This window comes from Rhinichthys klamathensis, unplaced genomic scaffold (assembly GCF_029890125.1).
Source record: "Rhinichthys klamathensis goyatoka isolate OS25496 unplaced genomic scaffold, OSU_Roscu_1.1 h1tg000103l_1, whole genome shotgun sequence".
Taxonomy (NCBI): Eukaryota; Metazoa; Chordata; class Actinopteri; order Cypriniformes; family Leuciscidae; genus Rhinichthys; species Rhinichthys klamathensis.
In genome coordinates, this window is record NW_026606642.1 from 2714836 (window position 1) to 2739571 (window position 24736).

Here is a 24736-nt window from a genome sequence, read left to right on the forward strand (position 1 = left end):
AAACGGCGTTACTCTGTTCAGTTTGTAAAACATATTGTGTATGCTAAATATTATTATAGCATTAGTGTATTTTATTGCTTATTTAACTTATTCATCTAAAAAGGCGTTTGTTTTGTTTTTTCGAGAAAAAAATTCTGCATTGGCTTGAACTAGTAATTAGGCCTATTATAGCCTATATTTATTTATTTATTTATTTATTTTTGTGGAAATTATACACAGCTACAAAGTGTGTGTTTATACTACATTTGTATTTATCATTTATGTCAGTGGTTCCCAGCACAACACATTTTGAATGTATTCTTGATCTAACTGCTTTATGTCATGTGGTGCAGAGGTGCAGACACAATATAATTTATAATATATATTATACCCTGCAGGAAAAAAAAAAAGAAACAGTCTGGACTAACAGCCCTTTAATCCAATTTCTATGGAAAGTTTAGTTTAGATAAGAAAAATCATGAGAATCAAAGAGCAGTCCAGTGAGAAGATAGATCACAGGTTACAATTATATATATTTGTTTTTTTTTTATCTTGTTTGTAAAATTTATGACAGCACAAAGCTGGCTGCAATGATCATCCTTATTCATTGATATCCATTTATAAATATTTGTGTCTGATGAAATACTAATAAATAAATAAACACACACAACATTTACATTTGAAATATTTCACTATATAGCCTACATTAATTTAACACTGATTGATTCTTGTTGGAGACTTTTATAACCATAAAATGGACTTATCGTCTGGTGCCACTGATCACAGCTCAGTTTTAGACTGTCTATTTTTCAAATGCCATCAGCCAATCAGCTTTGTCATGATGTTATTAACCAGGCTTTATAGAACTTTGCCCAGCCCTTTTCAGCAATGCATTGTGTTCACACATGCCAGACAAATGAGCAAGAAATTAAGGATGACACAGAATAATCACAACAGGGTAGCTTACATGCATTTTATTTAACCACATATACGCTACTGTATTACCGAATGAAAACTATGTAGCATCCGTAAGATCATGGATCATACCAGCATGAAGCATGTAGTTGCAGTAGTGTCAAAAACAATGACTGAAATAAACCCCCACAAGCCTATCTGTGGCCTAATAAAACACATGTAAGCTACCCTGTTGTGATGAGTGTGTCATACTTAATTTCTTGCTACCCCTCAGCAACACCAAACTAGAAATATTTTCCTTTTTGTCTCATATTATATCATAACCCTTGAAGTCACAATAGAAAATGCACAATTAACTACATAAGCTACACACTAAAGAAAATATTCTTAATCTTGCTGTTATTATAAAAAAAACATTGCAATGCATAATTGATTTTAGAATACAAATGCATAAACTGTTGAATGCTTCTGATGACAATTCTTGGACATAGGCTATATAAGCAGCTGTACCTCAAGATTTTCTTTTTAATTGGGATGATTGGTAATAATAAAAAATGTTGTATATGTCATTGTTGTATATTTTATGTAATCACAAATTTATCTGTTTTGCTTTTGTGATGTTTCCAATCATGCAAAGTCACTGTCTGTTTCAAGGTCGATTTATCACATTACACAAACGGTTTTGAAAATGTGAACAGTTGAAGTTTATGATTAACACTTAAACTTTAATACATTTATTAAATAATCAATTAACCAAGTTGCAATTTGAGGAGTGCACTTCTATTTTCAGTTTGTTTGTGTGTCTCAAGGACACGACCAGAACTCGTGAATATTCAAGCATGCAGCGCTCACTGGAACTAGATATATCAGAAACCGAAGGTATTGTATTTTTTATAACAAGTCATTTGACCCAAACATTTTAAGGAAACACTTTTTAAATACTTTTGCCATAATAAGTGTTCATAGGCCTATATTTTGTCATTCACGCGGCACGCCCTGACACTGCTCTTGTTTGTGTCTCCGCTCCCTCAGAAACGGGTCGCAAACCACACATACGTATTCACTTCATAGAATCACAAACACATTTCAATTCATTTTCGAGTTAAAACAGCAATAGACAATTTTAGAAATAATTTATTTCGAGTGTAAAGTGATAGACCTGGTACAAAATGAAACTGCGTCACGAGTGTCGTTCGTTTTTAATTCGACCTACAGATAGATTGTACCACACACGAGCACAACACACAATGCCAGCGAAATAAATGTAATAGTATTAATTTCCCCTGAGTGTAAAGCTATTAGAGCTGGCATAATGTAACTGCGTCACAGTCTTTGTTCGTTTTTATCGACCGGAAGAGACTCTAACAAATAGGCTATTACCTTGTAGAGTAAAATAATAAAGTCTTACCTTGGTACAGTGAAAATGAACCAACTGAGAGGACAATAAAGAGAACCTCCATTTTCACAGTTTTCAATCAGAAAAATGACTGAAGATTCCGTGAAATAAAAGCGTCTCGCTCTTCCGCGTGTGGCTTAGTTAAAAGTGAAACTGTCCTTCCTACCTAGCGCCGATAAGATTCGTTACGCCTATTTCAAACAAACAAAAACATAACATGCGTAAACAAAACGTTGTTATAGCCTACATACAAAACGGCGTTACTCTGTAAAGTTTGGAAAACATATTTTGTATAGGCTAAGTATTATTCAGTAGTAGGCTATAGGCTATTGTATTGCTTATTCAACTAAAAGCGTTAGTTAGTTAGTTAGTTTCTTCGTTAGAGAGAAAATATCTGCATTCGCTTGAACTATAGTAATTAATTAACATAATTTGTTTGGTTTAGGAGATTAAATACATAGCCTATACACATTGCTACGGGTGTTTTATACATTTGTATTTATCATTTAGGCCTATGTCAGTTAGCCTATTCCCAGGACAACACGGACGATTTCCTGATATAACTCTTTTATGTCATGTGGTGCAAACGAACAAAATAAACAGTCTGTCCTAACGGCACTTGAATCTAATTTCTAAGGAAAGTGAGGAGAAAAATAATAAGAAAAAAAAATAGGAGAAGAGAGATCACAGGTTACAATTTTCTTATATGCCTATATATTTTTTAATCTTTATTGTAAATTTTATGACAGCACAAGCTGGCTACAATGATCATATTTCTTCATTGTAAGCTATTTATACATATTTGTATTCTGATGAAGTAATAATAAATAAATAACACACACACCATTTAAATGAAGAACCTTTAACATTCATGGAACCTTTTCATTGGACAAAATGTTCTTTATAGTGAAAAAGTTATTTAGAATATTCACGTTTTCTTCACAAGAAAAACATGGTTCTTTCTAGAAGTGTTCACTAAACGGTTCTTTAGGAACCCCAAATGTTGTATCACTGTGAAAACCACCTTTTGAAACCTTTATATTTAAGAGTGTAGCAGGATAGGGAAAAAGCCCTTCATTTACAAACCACACGCTGTTTGTTCACTCAACACACCAAACCACATTTCTGAAGAAATCAAAGGTTTCAGTTTGACTCGGAAGCAGAATTGCGTGTGTCATAGTGTATACTTACTGATAATGTGTGATGGTAGACAGTTTCAACTTTAATTGGCCAAGCACAATAATTAATAATCGAATTATTACAACAATTAATTTTATTTATTTTATACCAAATTATATTGTTATACTTTCATGTATTTAACAGAGCCAGACAGTTACCTTGCAAAACATCAACGTTACATTGTAAAAATGAGGAATGTATCTTTTCTGCCATTAGGTTAAAGTCTTCAAGCAGTTTTAAATATTATAAAACCATATATTGGACATTATAAACCATGTTCAGAGAGTGTGTGTGTTAACTATAGGAGGGGCGAACTCTGTTGGGGGAGGATCCACACAGATTCATAGTTTGAGTGTTTTTGGTGGATAGTCTTATTAGTTCCAGCACTTAAAGAAAATGTTACATGTGTTGGTTTTGTGCTGTTGGCATCTGAATGGTAAGTTATAAAAGCATTTTACAGCTTAATTTTATTCCGTTTAAGAGCAATAAGCTTCTGCTACTGTTCAAATTACCCTATTTTTATGAGACATTATTGTCCAGTCTACATTGGATTCAGATCACTGTTTGTGTTCTCCATTGGGCTGAACCAACAGAAATCAGGGGATTTTTTAATTGTTAGTCCCAGACCTTGAAAATACATGGACATATAGATAATATAGAAGTCATTGAAAAGTAATGGAAATTTCTAAATTGATTGTAAAGGAGGCTCAGAAAACGACTACAAAATTAATGTAAAATATTTGGTCGAAAAGCAGGGAAACATGAGTGAGATTCAGTGAGCTTGATTTCTTGTATACATTTTTTTATTGAAAGTGAGCAGTAGAATTAACTTATAAATCACGCTGTAATTAACTTATTAATAAGTTAATTACAGCGTGAAAGTACAACTTCACACATAAATTTTACTCTACAAGCAGATTAAAACACCATGGAAAAAATAATTGGTTCACAAACATGATATATATATGACCTTCAATTTTATTTTTAAATTTTGTCTGCAGCTGTTCTTCAAAACACTTTTAAAGGTTACAAACTACAGCTGATTTCAGGCTTTATAAACAATAAGTTGAATCTGTGTAACATCTGTATATTCTCCAGGTGTGTTTGGTGATTCAGTGTCAGTGATGGATGGAGATTCTGTTTCTCTAAACACTGATGTTACTGAAATACATGAAGATGAAGAGATAATGTGGAAATATGGAGCTGAAAACTCTCTGATAGCTCAGATCAGTAAAACTGCTGGAATCTTCTCCACATATGATGATGTTCCTGATAGGAGATTTAGAGACAGACTGAAGCTGGACGATCAAACTGGATCTCTGACCATCACACACACCACAACTGAACATACTGGAGATTATCAACTAGAGATAAGGGGAGCGAAACGATCATCAAAAACATTCAGTGTTTCTGTCTATGGTGAGTAGAGATCATTTGTCCTGTCCTTTAAATATTCTTATTTTATTTTTTACATACTAAAATTTTTAAATTTGAGATCACACTAAAGACATTGAATGAAACATAGATTGATTTGATTTATTCCGATTTGTTTTTTTCTCTCATGTTTCTCAGCTCGTCTGCCTGTTCCTGTCATCATCAGTAACTCTTCACAATGTTCTTCAAATTGTTCATTGGTGTGTTCATCAGTGTGTAATGTGAGTGATGCGACTCTCTCCTGGTACGCAGGAATGAGTGTATTGTCCAGCATCAGTGTGTGTGATCTCAGCATCAGTCTCTCTCTACCTCTGGAGGTGGAATATCAGGATAAAAACACCTACAGCTGTGTGCTGAACAATCCCATCAGCAACCAGACCACACATCTGGACATCAACACACTCTGTCACACATGTGCAGGTACAGCAGCACTGATGATATATGTGTGTGTGTTTACTGACCTGATCTCTGTCTTCTGTTGTAGATCACACGGATGCGTTCACTTCTTTCTTTATCATTACAGCACCGGACACACACTCTTCTTCACACTCTCCAGTGTCTCTGATAGTGTTGATATCTGCTGGATCTCTGATGATTGTTGCTGTAGTCGTGATATTCTGCATCTGCAGGCGACTCAGAAAAATTGACGGAGAAGGTAAGAATTATCTATCTCTTTTGGCAAGTGTTACACCAAAAACTATACTTATATATAACCACACGGTTACTTCCTGGTTTTCGATAAGCCAGCTTGGGCATTTACGGTGAATTCTGTTAGCTGTCATTCTCGACACAAAACCATTAATGGTTGAATTTTTAATGTTGTATTTATATTTTAATGCAGTTATCACGCTCACCTAATTTGCAAATAAACCAGTTTTATTGATTGCAATAAAGACTTGAAGCCAATGGAACAAGAAACAAAGTGTCTGTGATTGGACACGTACAGTCACACAACATTTTTCCAGCACTTCAAATGTTATTTTTAATGCGATGACCAAAATATTATTTGTTCATCCTTCCGAGATTGTCTCCATTTGTGAAACAGAACGTTTCAAGATGTAGAAATCCAACATTTGATAGAAAACACTTTTATTTAAAAATAAAAAAATACATTAATTACCACTATAACCAGTAGAAGGGGAATAGGAGCATTTATTCGCTCATATTAGCAATTTCCTATAATATCTTTTCATACATTTCACTTTTAAATACATATTAAACATTAAACCTAACAAATCACTAGGTTTAAAAATAAATTGTCAATATGAAGTATGAAGTACTCACAAAGTCTCATGAAAAACAGTAACTTTTCTTGTGAATTAATTACACAGAGAGCGAGCACCGAATCCCAGAAGCTGTCAGTCAGTGAAGTGCAAGCTCACTGATTTCAGCACACTTGTGAAAACTCCTTTAATCTTTCATTTACAGTGTGTTAATGCTTTTTTCCACACAAAAATGCAAAAACTAATGAACACTGAGGGAGGCGTCTTTTAATGGCGCTTGTGTTTGAATACCTAAATTAAGGCCTGACTATGTAAGTGACTATATTCTGATGATAAAGTAAGTAATTACACTATTGATGCTGTTAAAGGTACCTCAGGACACGAGGTAGATCAAAGATACCAACTTACCAACAAGTGACATTTCACCGGAAGTTTTCCAGCCGGCTTATATTATTGTGGAAGTTTTTCCGTGCATATGGTCAGTTATCATTTAATCAGTTATTCTCATAACCGTTTGCACCTTACATCCTTTACTCATCTCAGTCACACAAAAAGCAAGTTCTGCATTTCTCAAACTAAAACACATTGAAAATCAAAAAAACAAATTTGAATCTGCATCAGTTCAATAATAAATGAAACATTTCCACACTTTATTGCATGTAAAGATGCAGTCCTCAGCTGGTTTTCAAATTAACTCTTCTATGAATGTTGTTTTACTTGTTGAGCTTCAATGATGACTAATATTTGTTTCACAGAAAAAAAATGCAAATTGCTTTAAACACTCCACTGGTTTTGATTAATAAAATATCTGCAAATGTCTCTGCAAAATGTATTTTCTAACTATACCTGATAAATGCATGCTCTGCTAGGGATTTTATTTAGTTGATTTAATGTATCTATTATTATTGTTGAAACAGTTGAGACTCGTGATGAAGAGATCATTTATGCCGATCCAACATTCTGCAAAAGAAAAGCATATAAATTGGTAAGTTCAATTATTTCTAATTTATCTTAAGCATCTCTTTATTATTTCAGCAGTGAGTCAGATTTAGATATGTGCATTCATGGCTGAAATGTAATTTCTGAACATTATTCGAAAAAAAAAATGTTTGCATTTATTGTGAGAAACACAAGACTGACTCATATTCAATAACATTAATGACACGGAGGCTTAGGCTTGTAGGCAAGCAATAAGGATATAAAAGAAAGCTAACTACAGGTCTCCTACAAACTATTAAAGAACAAGCTTTCTATTTTCCAACTATGAGATCAGTGAAGACTAAATACTTTGCTGACCTCATCGAAAGAAATTGTCAATCCAAGAGCTATTTTTAAAATAATGCATGCGGTCGTGAACCCTTCTACTTGTGTATTCTATCAGTGTGAGTCATCGGCCATGTGTGGAAATTTCATTGTCACCTGTGACAGAAGCATACCAAAGTAAACTTCACATTTGAATTAGCTAAGCAGTCATGCTGTGAAATATCAAGTGTTTATGTGATACAAATTCACCAAACATGAACATTGAAATGCAGCAAATTTCACATGTGCTTGCGATTCATATGTCCCACATTTAAGTCAATGGAATGAAAATGTAATGTGACCACCACCACACCTTAACTGATAATTTCTGTTGTGCATCAGAAACATTAAAAGGCAAAATTTGGCCCTGTCTTTGTTCCCCATACTAAGACAGGCCAAAGCCCCCTAGAGGCTTGAACCAGCAAGGTATATAGGTCTTAAAGGCCGCATACCGCACCTTCGTGGCTTCGCCTCTCTGAACTTTCCGACCACTGCCTCAACAGATGTGCCAAAAAGTGCTGAAACCGGTGCATCGTGGTTAAAGTTTCTCTCTTTCCCCCCGATGTCTGCCAGGTTCAGAGATTCCGATCGCGGAAGCAGTTTGTTTAGTGGCACGGAGAGCAAGGTCTGTAGTGCGGCACAGTTCAGTTATGAGTCCATGACCCCAGTCCAGGTCTGTCAACAGATCGGCCGGATAAGCATGCAACACAGCCATTGTGTGCAGAGCAGCCCTGGCCTGTCCCGCAGCCGTTCGAACGCTCTGCCGCTCTCCTCTTCAAACGTGACGTCTCGTGCAGCGGTTCGGTCAGCAGAGTGTGAGCCTTCAACGCCAATGCCTCTCCCGGCGAGAGATAGACATCAAGCCAAGACTTTTTAATGAAATCTGTGTACTGTGTTTTTTATGCAGAACATAAAAGAGGAGAATGACGTGGTGTATGCGGGTATCACCGTGAGGAGATGATCAAACTTCAGTTTACTGTACCAGATCCAGCGTTGTGATCGCTTTACAGGAACCTTCGGCTACACCCTGCAGTTCCTGAGTCTGTGGTTGAGTTTTAGGTTTGTGAGAATCACCACATGTAGCAACAGAAATTAGCAATAAAGGCCCGTTCACACCAAGGATGATAACTATAAAGATAACGATAAAGATAAAGTTCTGAAAATCGTTCTCAATATTACATAATAGCAGAGTTCACACCACAGCTGTAACAATAATGGCACAGAGGAACGATATTGTTGGAATCACAGAACGATTTTATCCAGCTGATGAACGATGAATCAGAATCCATCCTGCTGTAACGAGCTCGAGCATTTAAATGTGCCAGACAAGCACGTGCTTAGAATAAACAAGGCCTTAATTCTGAAAGATATATTTCAGTTTTGCTCTAGTTGTGCCCTGAGTATTATCAGAAAATCCCAGCAGACATACAGCAGGACCTTTCTGGGGGTTTGTAATACCAGGACTTGTGAACATGGTTTAAAATTTACTTTGGCTAGAATATGAAACAATGTTACTCAGCTGGTAAAGTTTTTATGAATTCTAGCAATGCATGGTTGTGATTATGCAATATGGCTTAGTGTCTGCAATGTAATTATAAATATACAGTCTGATGTGTTTCTCAGAGTGAAGCACGGCACTGTGTTCATTTACACACGAGCAGCTCAGGATCCATTATTTTCAGCGTCTCAAGAGTGTCTCAGTTCACAGTAAATGCCCAACCCGATCACACTAAATGCGTCTCTATAGCACGCAGTGTTTATCGTGCAATTTATACGCGAAAATTAGTTTTTACGTGCATAGGATACGCATGGGTTGGTTAGGGTAGGTTTAGTAGTGGTGTGGGGTGCGTGTGTATTATACGTTAACGTTTGGGTAGAATTAGTGGTGTGGGGTGCGTGTGTATTACACGCAAATGAACTGCGTATCAAATGCACGTGAAAACTGCGTATCATATGCACGTAAAAACTCATTTTCGCATATAAATTGCACGGTAAAACACGATGCGTGTTATAGAGACGCATTTACGTGAAAACAGGCTGAAATGCTGTAGAAACAGTATCAACGGTAAATGTTTCAAAAGAACTGCATCTCTGTAAGTGTTGTGACTTTGATAATGTACATTTAAAAATGTAACACACACCAAATCTTATTAAAAAAAAGTAATGAGAATCAGTTATAAATCATTTGTCAACAAAAGAGAAGCTATAAGGTCTCCCAGTGGTTTTCTGCCTAAATAAAAGCTGGTTTAACATTTGAAAGCAAAGAAATTAAGAAAAATATGAGTACTGTAATACTGTTGTTCTGAAAAAAATGTCCTTCTTTTTAGGGGCCCCTGTCAGTTTGAGGCTCTAGTAGCTCAGTTTGTGTGCCACAACTAAAACCTGCAGTGGTCTGATTTATTCCTATCTGTACAGAGTTGTGGTTTGATCTGTTGGGTAGACAAACAAGTTCTGCACAAGGATACGTCTATAACTGGACGTCTGTGGTTAATGTCAGTTTGTGTGTGTATGTGTTTTGATGTGCTATAGCGTGTGGTTTAAAGGTGTTTTTCCATTCCTTCAGATACGATGTTCACAGTTTGACTTCTACTTTACTTAGAACAGCTTTACCACGAAATACTGAGCTAATAAATGCTGATGTTCAACAAAAAATACCACAACGATATTACAACAAAATATTAATATATCATATTCTATGAAAGCTGAGACTTTGTTTCATATATAAAAAGTAACCTACTCTGTCTTGTCAGTCAGTGTCCTCTTTGCTCCACGATGTTTTCACTGCATGAGAAAACGGACGTGTTGCATGAAAACAGTGACCTTAAAATACTAAATGAAGTGATCCTAGAATCAGTAGTTATTTTCAGCTCTAGCACAAGAAGATGAGGTCATTTCTAATAACATATTTTCTTGATATCGCACCTTTTTTTATAAACATCATTTCCTGGTTTTGACTGTCAATATCTGAGAGTCATTTTAAGAATAAATACAATGTGTGATTCACTGTTGTAATGTTTATATTATCAAATAAATGTTCAATGGTTAGTTTTTTATTTCTTTTATAAGTTGCAATGCAGCTACTATACATTTCTACTGTAATGCAAACTTAACATATTTTTATGTGTATCATCATAACACATGTGGATCATTACACATTTTCAAAGTAGTAGTTTTAAGGCGGTGATCTGTTGTTACATAAGTTTGGCTCAAAAAATGACAGATCACTCTATATTACAACTCCATCGGAGTCTCTTTTTAAAATGTTTTAAATCTGTGTCTGTATAAATGACTGTCAATGTATAAAGATGCTTTGGCCCACATAATAGTGTAGTTACAACATCTAACATCTAGGGCAAACAGACCTTGTTAACCGGAAAAACTTTGACCCTTTATTGTTAACCCAATTGTTAATTGGTAAAAGTACCAATGCAAATAAGTGATTCATTCATGAATCAAGCATCGCTGGTTCTGACTTTAAATAGCCAACAGAAAATACTGGACACATGAATACTGAAGAACTGTCAAGGGATCCTGTCCTCGTTGCTAAATACATCTACATTATTTAAAAGCTAACAACGCTAGCACTGAGCAAATGGTTTTTCAGAAAGTGGTCAAAGTCCATTTCAAGGAAAATCCCTCTGATCACTCTGCGGCCATATTTGCAACACCTCGCAACTCAGAGCTGCCAACTCCCACGCATTTGGTGTGACACACACGCTTTCAGGCTCTATCTCACACTCTCACACTGCCCAAGTAAATATCACGCCAAATTAACCCTAAAAAGGGCAAGACCATTTTTGTTTATGTCCATGTTTTTCTACAGTGTTTGGTTAGAGAAGGAGTAAGGTATGAATTTTGTTGTCCATTTTGAATTTTATTTTGAAAGGTTATAAAAAGTTCCTCTCAAGTTCAGGACTTTCTGTTTATTATTTTGGCCTTCTCCCCTCCTGAAGCCTTTTATACTTCCGTCTATGTACTTTGAATCTGCCAAATAAATGTCACTTTTGACTAGAGCTCTTGCTTGTCTGTTCATATTAATTGTCACAAACACTCCGAAATACTCCTTCCCTGACCCTTAGACTGGAGAGGTATGTAACATACACCATTCGGTAGTGCAGAGCCGCATGAAGTCAACCACACATATTGCCAAGGCATGAGTTTTAATTAAACCAATGGAGACCTGCCACCTCTTGATTAGACCATTCTCAACCAATCACATTTCCTCCACACCGTTCAAGGTCAAGCTGATGACCCCCTCCTGCACCACTATCACCGAAGATGTTTAGGCAATAACGTTTGTGCACACAAAGCACATTCACATGTCTAAGATAACATTAAATAAGTGGTTCATTTTAACCTTTAATAGTAATACCAGCTGACAGGGCTCCCTGTATGTTTACAGCACTAGTTGATAGATTGAAAAATGAACATGTAGCTACTGTATTATATTTATCCAAATTAATCTATATTGAATCAAGCTTGGAATTGTATCGCAAGTTTATGAATTGAAATCAAGTCTCAAGTCTAGTTTATTTATAGAGCCCTTTCCACTTCAAAGTAGACCAAAGGGCTGTACCAATTAAAAGCAGTCTATTCTATAGATAATAACAAATAATATTAAACAATAAAACAAGACAACAGTCAATAGTAATAATAATAAAAAAAAAACGTGAAATTTGTGTAAAGCATTAATAAAAACAGTAGGTTATCAAACATTGTAAAATGTTTTCACTGAACTTAAAATACTGTTCTGCGCGTAATTACGTCCCATTCAGAGCTGTTCACGTCCTCGGACTGGGAATTGTGCATTATATGGCAACACTATCAATGCCTATATGAATCTGCAGAGGTCAGATGATACAGCAGTCATGTGGTACAAACTGTACAAAAGTACAAACTGTCTGACAGGCAGCTGAAGACAAACACATATGTACATATTCTGCTTGTTTGCCTGTTAATGTGTGAGAGAGCAGAACTAGAACAGTCCATGAGAAAATGTGCTTAAAAAAAAAAAAAAAAGTTTCTCAAGAGTGTCTCTGTAACATCTTGTCTTGATTTGGTTATGTTTCATGTTCCTGTTAAAAATCTGTCTTGTTTTGGTTTTGTTTCATGTCGGTTATGTTTCATGTCTTTGTCATGTGATCCTGCCATGTGTTCCCTTGTCAGATGTGTCATGTTGCCATTGGTTCAATGATCTGTCTTGAAGCCTTTTGACATTCTTGTGTGTATTTAAGCCCTCATGTTTGATAATGTAACATATTGTCTTGATTTGGTTATGTTTCATGTTCCTGTTAAAAATCTGTCACGTCTTGTTTTGATTTTGTTTCAGTCATGTGTCATGTCTTTGTCATGTGATCCCCTGTTAGTCATGTGATCCAGCCATGTTGTCTGACGTGTCGTTGTCATTGGTTCATTGTTCACAAGTGTCCCTTGTCTAGTCATTAATCTTGTATATTTAAGCCCTCATGTTTGCCATGTGTCTTTGTCAAGTTTGTTTCCCTGTAACCACTGTTTGGATAAGCTTCATGTTTATTTTTTGTTCTCAGTTCATGCCATGCCACGCCACACTTTCGTTTTCTGTTTGATCTTATGTTTCTAAATAAACTGCACTTGGGTTCTCTACAACTTGCCTCCAGTGAATATACGTTACAGTCTCGGTTCACTGTAAATGCCATAGAAAGAGTATCAATGGTAAATGTTGCTCCCAAAGAACTGCATCTTTGTAAATATTGTGACTTTAATGTACATTTAAAAATGAAATTTGTAATGAGAATCAGTAATAAATCTTTTATTAACAAAAGATAAGCTTTGAGGTCTATCATCAGTTTTCAGCCAAAATAATAGCTTGATGGTTTAACATTTGAAGGCAAAGAAATTAAGATATTAGTACAGATACTAGTATTCTGTAAAAACTTCCTTGTTCAACTTCTTTTAGAGGCCCTTGGCAGTTTGAGGCTCTAGCAGCTCAGTGTGTGAGTCAAAAATAAAACCTGCTGTGGTCTGAATAATTTATAACTAGTGACTTCACTACAGAGTTGTGGTTTGATGTGTTGGGTGTACAAAAAGGATCAGCATGAGTCTAAAACTGGACATCTGGTTGATCTTGATGTGTCAATAGGGCTTGGTTTAAGGGTGTTTTTTCCACTTCTTCACATACAATGTTCACAGTTTGACTTCTGCTTACCCACGAAATACACATCAATGCTGATCATCACATCAAACACATTACTGCAAAATATGAAAATGTCATATACCGGTACTATAAAAGACTGTTTCATATCAAAAGTAACGTGCTCTGTCTCGTCTGTCGGTGTGCGAGACAGTACTGGAAACTGAGTTAAGATTATTTCCATCTAAAGCAGGAAAAGCTGAAGTCAAACTTTTTTTGATATCACACCTCTTTTATAAAACATCATACTGGTCAATGTCTAAGAGTATTTTTTTTTTAAAAATAAATACAATGTATGATTAACTGTTGTTATCATTGAAATGTTTAAATTTAGAAAAATCAAATAAAGCAAAATTCAATTAAAAAGTGCCATTTTTAAAAACTTTAATGCCATTTTTCTCATTTGTCACAGCATTTTGCCTTTGAGTGTGTGTAGTGTGACACCTGACTCATAATACCATGTGACTGATCACTCACTTTATATTACAACTTCTCAGACACAAGTTTCTTTTAAGATGTTTTAAATCTGTGTCTTTGAAACTATAATAATACTATGAATGAATGACAGTAAAAGGTGCTTTCGCCCACATAATGGTGAAGTTACAACATCTAACGGACTTAACTTAACCAGACAAACCTTGACCGTTTGGGATTTCATTTAGGCTGCATTTACTGCGATAACGCAAGCTTTTGCTGTCCGCACCATCTTATCTAAAGGTCGAGCTTTCCTGCTCCATTGTGCCATTGAAAAGAGTCATGTGATCGTGGTTGGTGTCCACCTGAGGTGATGTGATTCACCACCATCACTTCTCAATGACGTATGACTTGCATTGACAGAGGAATATCCGATCTGTCCGCTTACATGGCAGACAGAAATGCACATATATGATTCACATTAGATTTATTTCCACATTTGAATGAGGCCTGATACCGATCAGAGAATAAAGTTATAAAGGCGTACTCTTTTGTTGCCAGCTATTTTGACAATAATGGCTGTATGAGTTATTTTTAGAGGACAGTAAATCTATACTGCTATTCAAGCAGCACATTAATTACTCTAAAATATATCCTTAATATATAAGTTTCATTTATATAGTATTGTCCATTGAGAAGATATACTAAAATATTTGCAGAAATGTGAGGGATGTACTCACTTTTGTAAGATACTGTATGCCCCTTATGTAGGCTACATGTCAGAAAACCCCTTGCTCACAAATATTACATGCAAATATTGGAAAATCATGACACGACGGCGGGCCAGACTAAAATCCTACACATAGCTTACCTTTCATTGCTGTCTGTTCTAAACCGAGTCGGATCTAGCATCCTGTCCTCTTTGTCTAGTTGTGTTTCTTTCTAAAATGTGTCATGGACCGCGATTTAGCCATTTTTATAATAACATAAAAACGGTGCTAGTTGGAATATGGATATTGGTGTGAAGAAGAACATTACTCCTGGGTTTATGTAACTGAAGAGACTTATTAGCATATTCTTTTTAATATTAGTATATTCTTAATGCATGACAAAATAAATCACATTTAGTATAATTATTGAAGATTTGTTAAATGTTAGAAAATTTTTATTGTTTAACCCTCATGTGGTGTTCAAAACCCTATAACACCTGTGGTGTTCCCGGTCAAAAATGACCGGGCCATAAAAAAAACCTTATAAATCACTCATTATACCATATTTTCACCCAATCTTGGATTCAATCTTTTTGTCAACATGTTCTCTTTCAATTAGGACTGGTTTTATATTTTGATTTGCATCTGAATAATCATAGGCCTCATTTATTTGAGAGTAGGCATTTCATTTTTTGAGTAATTTTTTTTAAAAAATTTGAATAATTTTGGAAATATTAAATAAAATCTGAAGAAAATTGGTATTGTTGATCACACTAGTCAACTTAACATTTTCACCAGGAATTTTGTTTTGATACTTTTGTTTTGTAAAAAATATGGCACATAGTCACACTTGTGGTGTTCCCGGTCAAAAATGACCGGCCTATAAAAAATAGCTTATAAGTCACTCATTATACCATATTTTCCCCCAATCTTGGATTCAATCTTTTTGTCAACTTGTTCTCTTTCAATTAGGACTGGTTTTATATTTCTGTTTGCATCTGATTAATCGGGGGCCTCATTTGTCTGAGAGTAGGCATCTCATTTTTTGAGTAAAAAACAAATAATTTATGAGTAAATTTGGAAATATGAAAAAAAAAAAATGAAAAAAATGGCTACTGTTGATCACACTAGTCTACTCTAATGTTTCACCAGGAATTTTGTTTTGAAACTTTTGTTTTGTAAAAAATATGGCACATAGTCACACTTGTGGTGTTCCCGGTCAAAAATGACCGGCCTATAAAAAATAGCTTATAAGTCACTCATTATACCATATTTTCACCCAATCTTGGATTCAATCTTTTTGTCAACTTGTTCTCTTTCAATTAGGACTGGTTTTATATTTCTGTTTGCTTCTGATTAATCGGGGGCCTCATTTGTCTGAGAGTAGGCATCTCATTTTTTGAGTAAAAAACAAATAATTTATGAGTAAATTTGGAAATATGAAAAAAAAAAAATGAAAAAAATGGCTACTGTTGATCACACTAGTCTACTCTAATGTTTCACCAGGAATTTTGTTTTGAAACTTTTGTTTTGTAAAAAATATGGCACATAGTCACACTTGTGGTGTTCCCGGTCAAAAATGACCGGCCTATAAAAAATAGCTTATAAATCACTCATTATACCATATTTTCACCCAATCTTGGATTCAATCTTTTTGTCAACTTGTTCTCTTTCAATTAGGACTGGTTTTATATTTATTTTTGCATCTGATTAATCGGGGGCCTCATTTATCTGAGAGTGGGCATCTCATTTTTTGAGTAAAAAAATAATAATTTATGAGTAAATTTGGAAATATGAAAAAAAAATATGAAAAAAATGGCTACTGTTAATCACACTAGTCTACTCTAATGTTTCACCAGGAATTTTGTTTTGAAACTTTTGTTTTGTAAAAAATATGGTACATAGTCACACTTGTGGTGTTCCCGGTCAAAAATGACCGGCCTATAAAAAATAGCTTATAAATCACTTATAACACCATATTTTCACCCAATCTTGGATTCAATCTTTTTGTCAACTTGTTCTCTTTCAATTAGGACTGGTTTTACATTTCTGTTTGCATCTGATTAATCGTGGGCCTCATTTATCTGAGAGTAGGCATGGTCAAAAATGGTCACATTGAAATGGTCACATTGGACCATTGAAAGTGAATGGGAGAGACTGAAAATAACAGAACAATTTAGTTTTCAGGAGCATGTTCATTATTTTCATGTACACATATGACCATGTGTGCTTGCAAACATTGAGCCCTTGGACCTGTGCATGTATCGATACATTTCTACACACGCTACCCAGACACACACACGTTAAAACACACAAACTTTTTTGAGTATTACACACATTCTTTTCCACAGAGAGAAATTTGATTCTACCCTAACCTGCATCTAATATACATTTATCCATCTGACATTACCACACACACACACACACACACACACACACACACACACACACACACACACACACACACACACACACACACACACACACACACACACACACGCGCACACACACGCACACACACACACACACATACACACACACACTGGCCGTGACTGCAGTGACCCGGCTTCAAAAGAATCATGGTCTTGTTTCATCACAGCTTCCAGACAAAATATTATGACATTTTGTTTTGGAACTGTGAGGTTCTCACACAGAACTAGACAATATTTACAAATATACATCATGTGATAGCACAGGCATATATAAAATGCCTCACAGCACCTTGCTTGTCATTCATTTGTGGCAGCACAATGGCAAAACAGCTCTGCACATGATGTTATTCATCAGATTTTTGACTCAGAAACTAGTGAGGAGGAGGAAATGCAGGATGCATCTTGCAGTGAAGATGTTTCTGAAAGGGAAGGCCTTCAGAAGAAAACCTGCCTTGCCTCATAGGTGGGGATGAAGGCCAGGACAAAGTTCCATCTTTTGACCAGAATGAAACGGTAACCTTAGCTGGGCCCTCATCACTGGAAGACTGCTCCTCATCAGTTGTTTCAAGCTCCGTAGCCGATTCAGTGGTGCCTTCCTCTTCAGAAACATCTTCACTGCAAGATGCATCCTGAATTTCCTCCTCACTAGTTTCTGAGTCAAAAATCTGATCACGGCCTGTGTGTGTGTGTGTGGTAATGTCAGATGGATAAATGTATATTAGATGCAGGTTAGAGTAGGATCAAATTTGTCTCTGTGGAAAAGAATGTGTGTAATATTTAAAAAAGTTTGTGTGTTTTAACGTGTGTGTGTCTGGGTAGCGTGTGTATAAATGTATCGATACATGCACAGGTCCAAGGGCTCGATGTTTGCAAGCACACATGCTCATATGTGTACATGAAAATAATGAACATGCTCCTGAAAACTAAATTGTTCTGTTATTTTCAGTCTCTCCCATTCACTTTCAATGGTCGGCCATTGTAACCGTTTTTGACCATGCCTACTCTCAGATAAATGAGGCCCATGATTAATCAGATGCAAACAGAAATATAAAACCAGTCCTAATTGAAAGAGAACAAGTTGACAAAAAGATTGAATCCAAGATTGGGGGAAAATATGGTATAATGAGTGACTTATAAGCTATTTTTTATAGGCCGGTCATTTTTGACCGGGAACACCACAAGTGTGACTATGTGCCATATTTTTTACAAAACAAAAGTTTCAAAACAAAATTCCTGGTGAAACATTAGAGTAGACTAGTGTGATCAACAGTAGCCATTTAAAAAAAAAAAAAATTGCATATTTCCAAATTTACTAATAAATTATTTGTTTTTTACTCAAAAAATTAGATGCCTACTCTCAGACAAATGAGGCCCCCGATTAATCAGATGCAAACAGAAATATAAAACCAGTCCTAATTGAAAGAGAACAAGTTGACAAAAAGATTGAATCCAAGATTGGGTGAAAATATGGTATAATAAGTGACTTATAAGCTATTTTTTATAGGCCGGTCATTTTTGACCGGGAACACCACAAGTGTAACAAGGTAACAAAACTCCCACAAAAAAATACGAACATTTTCAAAAAAAACCTGAGATTTAGTTAAACCGTTTGGGAACAAAGTCACTAAGTTTCAGTCCAAAGCGATAACATTAACTAGTATTTTCGGGAAAAAGAAAATCTTCTCCGGGTCAAATTGACCCGAACACCACATGAGTGTTAAAAAAATATATTTATTTCCCTGGATCTGACAGGGTAGGCAAGCCTAGGCACACCAGTAGATGAAATAAGTAGGCCTAGCTATTTGGCGACGCCAAGTGGTTACAAAAAAAGATTGTCTGGTGGATGAGTGATATCTCGATTTGCACTCCAGTTTTACGTTGTAAATTGTAATATAGTATCATCTATACATTCATTTTTCCGTAAAAATTGCCCCAATGGATCAACTCAATGTCACACCGCCCAAAACAAGAAAGGGTGCAAACTCCACAATTAAAAGGTTATTCATCCCAATTCAGTAGGGGTAAACAATAAATAAAATAAAAAGTCATTATGTCATCAACAATCGGGTTTTTGGTCAACAGTTGAACAGCTTTAGCTCTCAAGAGAAGGACAAAGATCATGAACCCCAAAATGTTAAAGATACAACAGAAAATCTCACCTTAACCTGATGGAGTCCAGAGATGATGATGAAGATCTGCTCCTGCTCTTCATAAACCACTTCCTGAGGAAAACGATCCAGGAAACAAACCACGGCTGAACGTGCAGTCTGTCGTGTTATTAATCCTTAAATCAATTAGAAAAATTACTTTATTTGAGAAATTAATACAATAAGAAAATATTTGTTTGCAAAGTTTGCTTATGGTGTTTAGTACCTGATGCGATTACGGTGCTCTTGGTGTTTATGTGGTTGTTTAGAAGTTAAAACAGTTCAACCTCAAGTCTCTGTTATTGTGGTCTCCAGATATGGCTCAGATTCAAAATTGAAAACTCATTTTTTTTATTTTTTTTTTATTGAAGAAATGTTTTACAGTAGTGCAAATATACATTTCTTAGAAATATAGAACATTTCCAAAAAAGCATCTATTATACATAGTCAAATTTGCACAGTCAAAGGATACAGAACGAGAACAAAAAAAAAAAAAAAACATAAATAAATAAATAAAAATAAATTTTAAATTAGAAAAAAAAAAAAAAAAAACGGCAGAGATATAGCTCATGGAACATGAAGGATCTCATCATATTTTTTCAGAAAAGACGTACATTTTCTATTATCGATTGTTCTTAATGATTTGATTAAATAATTGACTTCACAAAGGAAATCATTAAAAGAAGGAATTTTCTTACAAAACTTTTGCTTGTGAACGTAAAATTTTGTCACAATGATAAGAAAGTTAACAGTAGACTCTAAAGATTTGTTAGGGTTTTCAAAACGACAAATTACATCCTTTAAGCATAGATTACTAATCACATTAACTTTCGGAAAACAATAAGCACTTAAATCATTCCAGAAAATTGAAGAAACATTACAAGAAAAAAACAAATGACAGACGTCTTCAACTTCATTATTACAGAAGGTGCATACCTCAGCTACATCACAGTATTTGGATAAATGCGCGTTACAAGGGTATATATTATGCAAAATTTTAAAGTGCACTTCTCTCATTTTATTGGGTATACAATATTTAAATGGTAGTAACCATGTTTTCCTCCACTGAATGTTATCTATTATAGAATTCCAAAAGAATTTTCCTTTTGGAGTACATAGATTTCTAGATTGAGAGAGTTGACAAATAAGTTTATTATTACAATCTTTACTTAAAAGTGAAACACCACCCAAACATAACAAGGATAAATGTTTAGAACATGCCTCATAGGTAAGGGAAGCTTTCATCAGACATAATAAACCACTCGGAATAGCCTTTGTAACAGAGTTAAATTCTTTAAACGGGACAGGATATTGGTAGATATTCATAAAACTCTCATAGGATAACAAATCACCATTAGAGTTGAATAGATCTGCAATAAAAATTATGTTTTTATTAAACCATTTCTCAAGAAAGAGTGATCTATTTCTAATTTTAACATCTGAATTATTCCATAAGATGGTTTTATGGGGGGAAAAGTTGTGGTTGTAAACCAATTTCCAGGCTAACAGAGCTTGTTGATGAAAACTAGCCAATTTAATGGGTAATTTACCAGTGGAGTAATTACATTTCATCAAAAAAGAAAGGCCACCTACCCTTTTAAATATGTTATTTGGGATAAAATACCACATAGTGTCTGACCCAAGCAAGCATCTCTTCAACCAATTAATTTTGAATGTGTTGTTTGTATCGTCAAAGTTCAGGACTTCAAGACCGCCCTCACTTCTTTTGTTTGCTAAAATATATTTCTTCAATTTGTGAGATTTATTGTTCCAAACAAAATCAAGAAAAATGTTATCAATATTTTTGGAGGTGTGATTATCTACAGCTAAAGACAGGGAAGGGTACACAAACCTGGATAATCCCTCTGCTTTGGATAAAAAGACTCTGCCTAAAATTGACAGATCTCTTTGTAGCCAACTATTAAAAATAAATGTAGTTTTGGACAGACGTGAAGAAAAATTCAGAAACTGTCTACTAATTAAATTTTTCGTTATATGAATCCCCAAATATTTCACTTCATTTTTAACTGGTATATTTTCAATTTCAGATTCAACATTGGTCAAATAAGCAAATAATTTCACACTTGGATAAATTAAGTTTGAGTCCAGAAGCATTAGAGAAGGCATTAATTGTAGTTAATACTGGAGAAACTTGCATTTTATCTTTTAAGAATACAGTAGTATCATCTGCTAATTGTGAAATACGAATCTCTCTGTTAAAGACACTAAGACCAACAAAGTTATCATTACGCAAAATATCAATGGATAATGTTTCTACAACCACTAAAAATAACAATGGGCTTAAAGGGCAACCCTGTCTTATTCCGCGAAGAATAGGAAACCTTGGTGATGTTCGTGAATTTAAAATTAAACAGCTATCAATATCTTTGTACAACATTTGGACAATATTAATAAAACTGGATGGGAATCCAAAGGCCCTTAAAGAGCTTATAAGGAACTGGTGCTCTACAGTGTCGAAAGCCTTGTAAAAGTCAAGGAATAAGATGATTGCATCAGACTCAATTTCTTCTTTGTAATCAATAAGATCCAGAACAAGACGAGTATTACAGCTAATATGACGTCCCTTCATAAAGCCGGTCTGCGTTTCATTAATGATATGATGTAAATGTTGTTTTAATCTCTTGGCAAATATAGAAGCAAATCATTTATAATCAAAATTTAAAAGTGTAATAGGACGCCAATTATCAATTAAAGTTACATCTTTGTCCGGTTTGGGAGTAAGAGATATCACTCCTTGTTTCATAGTGGGAATCATCGTTCCAGATTTAATACATTCTTGAAGCATTGAAAAAAAGGGTTGCTCTAAAATTTCCCAGAAGTGTATAAAGAATTCTAAAGTGAGGCCATCGCAACCAGGCGACTTCCCTTTTTTCATCGATTTCATTGCATCCCTAATTTCATTTAATGACACAGGAGCCTCACATAATAACTTAAATTCATCACTAATTTGCGGTATATAGTTCTTAATTTGATGTAGGTATGAATCACTTTGGTTTGCTTGAAAATCAGAGGAGTATAAGTTTCTATAAAAATTTGTGACAAAATTCTCTATTTCTTCCGGGTGTTTTGAAACAGAATTTTTAATTTGCAAAGCAGAAATGCTTTTCCTTTTAAAATTCCTTTTCTCAAGTGAAAAGAAATAGCTTGTATTTTTCTCTCCCTCCTCAATCCATCTCGCCCTAGACCTGACGAAGGCACCTTTAACTATTTTAATATATATCTGGTCTAATTCTAATTGCATGGTTTTTAACTGACTAATTTCTGTAACAGAGAGATTCTCTTTTTTGATTAAGTTATTAATGCTGCTTAACAAGTTAGCTTCTTTATCAGCATTAACCACTTTAAGGGCCTTAGCTCTATTAATAGCTAGTGATCGAGCTTTAAATTAAAAAAATTCCCAATTAGCATCATGTGACTCAAACTCATTTTAAAAAAAAAATTGTTTAACTAATCCCTTGATCTGATCATTAAATATTTTATCTTTTAGCAGAGTATTGTTCATCTTCCAGTAACCACGCAAGGTATTCTTCCTTTGTTTTGTTTGCAAATTCAACTTAATTACTAAGTGGTCCGAGAATGGAGCATAATGGTGACTAACATCAAACACATACTGCAGTATCTGTTGAGAAATCAGAAAAAAATCTATTCTAGATTTAGAAGTTAGCAACTTATTACTCCATGTAAATTCCTTAACATCTGGATGATAGTAGCGCCATGCATCTGCAATATGGAGATGGTCACACAAGTTACAAATAATGTTATTACTGAGGCCCATTTTAGCAGGAAATCTGTCAGCTGAATTATCTAAAACAACATTAAAATCTCCAGCAATAATAATAAATGCCTGTTGATATTTCTTTTTTAAAGCTTCAATTTTACCCTGTAATGACAAAATAAGAATCTTGTTGGCAGAACTTAAATTGTGGCCATAAATATTACATATTATAAAAGTAGAATTATCAAGTTTAGTGACAAGAATAACCCATCTTCCTTCCGTAGAAACCAAGGACTCCACAATATCTCTATTAAACTTGTTGATCAAAATGAGAACACCAGCAGAATGATTAGAGCCATGACTAAAGTATACCTTATCCCCCCATTGTGATTTCCAAAAACGAGCATCATTCTCACAGGAATGAGTTTCTTGTAAGAGTATTAAATCAGCATTTGTTCTTCTACAGAATAGAGCCTTTCTTTTAGTGAGATCTCTCAAGCCACGAGTGTTTAACGAAATAATACTCAAAGAATTAAATTCCACGTCTTGCATTTACACAAAGAAAAAGAAAAGAGTATATAAAAAAAAAAAAACAAGAAAAACATTACTTGGAATATTGTTTGGATAATAAGAATGAAACCCAGAACAATAACAAGAACACAGAAGGTTTTGCTTACCGCTGTAAACGTGAGCTAACACGGAGGTAGTTAAAGTTAACATATATATTGAGTCTTAGGCAAAAGTGCAACTGTAAGGGAGGACAAAACTTACGATGCTGTAGGAACCACAACAGAATACAATACAACAAACGTTAACGTTGCTCCCTGAAGGCAGACCGCAAATATCGAGTGTCCATGTGCAAATCAAGAGTCAAGTTCGATTGCAGGTGCTTCATGAATGTAGACTGTGAATTAGAGAAATCAGTTCACCTCTCGGGAATTAAACTTGAACGCTGTTACACCTCGAAGTTGTATCTCAGGGGTTAATTTCAAGCCTTTTCCCAGCAACAAAAGCATGGGGTCCCTTCCATGAAACAACCTTTCCATCCTCACGAGCCTTCTTGACAAGCGGCCATAATTTGGCTCTAGCATCCACATCCTGCTTGATCAACGCCTCTTTGATGCGAAACTTGTTATCCTTTAGAAAGCGAGAGTCTTTTGCTGCCCGCCATACCATGTCTCTGTAGGTTCGCATGGTAAAACGCATGATGATATTTCGGGGTGCTCCGTCGGATCTCCTTGGTCCTAGACGGTGTACAACATCGATTACATCATCCAATTTGTTTTGGATACTAGGGATCCCAGCTGGCATTCGACTGACATTAAACGTTTAAATGTGGTTGAAATAATGTCAGTTTATGAAAAAACATTAATTCAACGTTAAAACAACGTTGAACATCAAATAGTTGAAGTTGTGTTGTTGACTCACTACGGATTCAACATAGAAATATCAAACATTTTTGAGTTGTAGTCAAATCAACATTATTTTTACAACCATGACTTTTAAACATTTTGTTGAAATATATCAGTAGAAAAATAACGTTGTTCCAAAATCCAATTTGCAATCTGATTTGCAAAATCTAATCAAAATTCAACGGTTATCCAACACTGGCACCTGACGTTGATTCAACAGTGACTCGACGTTAAAATGCCAGCTGGGATCATTTTTCTTAGGATGTCGATCGTCACGCTTCTCGCATC

General features: G+C 35.0%; 3 protein-coding genes across 3 annotated transcripts in view; 2 read left to right on the plus strand and 1 right to left on the minus strand.

Moving 5' to 3' along the window:
* LOC130086987 (uncharacterized) overlaps positions 1–8585 on the plus strand; it is a 170394-nt gene extending 161809 nt beyond the window's left edge. Inside the window, exons 3-6 of the mRNA XM_056253188.1 lie at positions 5042–5323; positions 5427–5558; positions 7044–7111; positions 8336–8585. Coding sequence (XP_056109163.1) covers positions 5042–5323; positions 5427–5558; positions 7044–7111; positions 8336–8389 — 536 coding nt within the window. The 3' untranslated portion in view covers positions 8390–8585. The remainder of the gene's footprint in view (positions 1–5041; positions 5324–5426; positions 5559–7043; positions 7112–8335) is intronic.
* The window catches only part of LOC130086998 (SLAM family member 5-like), a 290538-nt gene that overhangs the window by 257095 nt on the left and 8707 nt on the right, over positions 1–24736 (plus strand). The window lies entirely within an intron of this gene.
* The window catches only part of LOC130086914 (uncharacterized), a 308209-nt gene that overhangs the window by 92641 nt on the left and 190832 nt on the right, over positions 1–24736 (minus strand). The gene's annotated exons all lie outside the window — the stretch shown is intronic.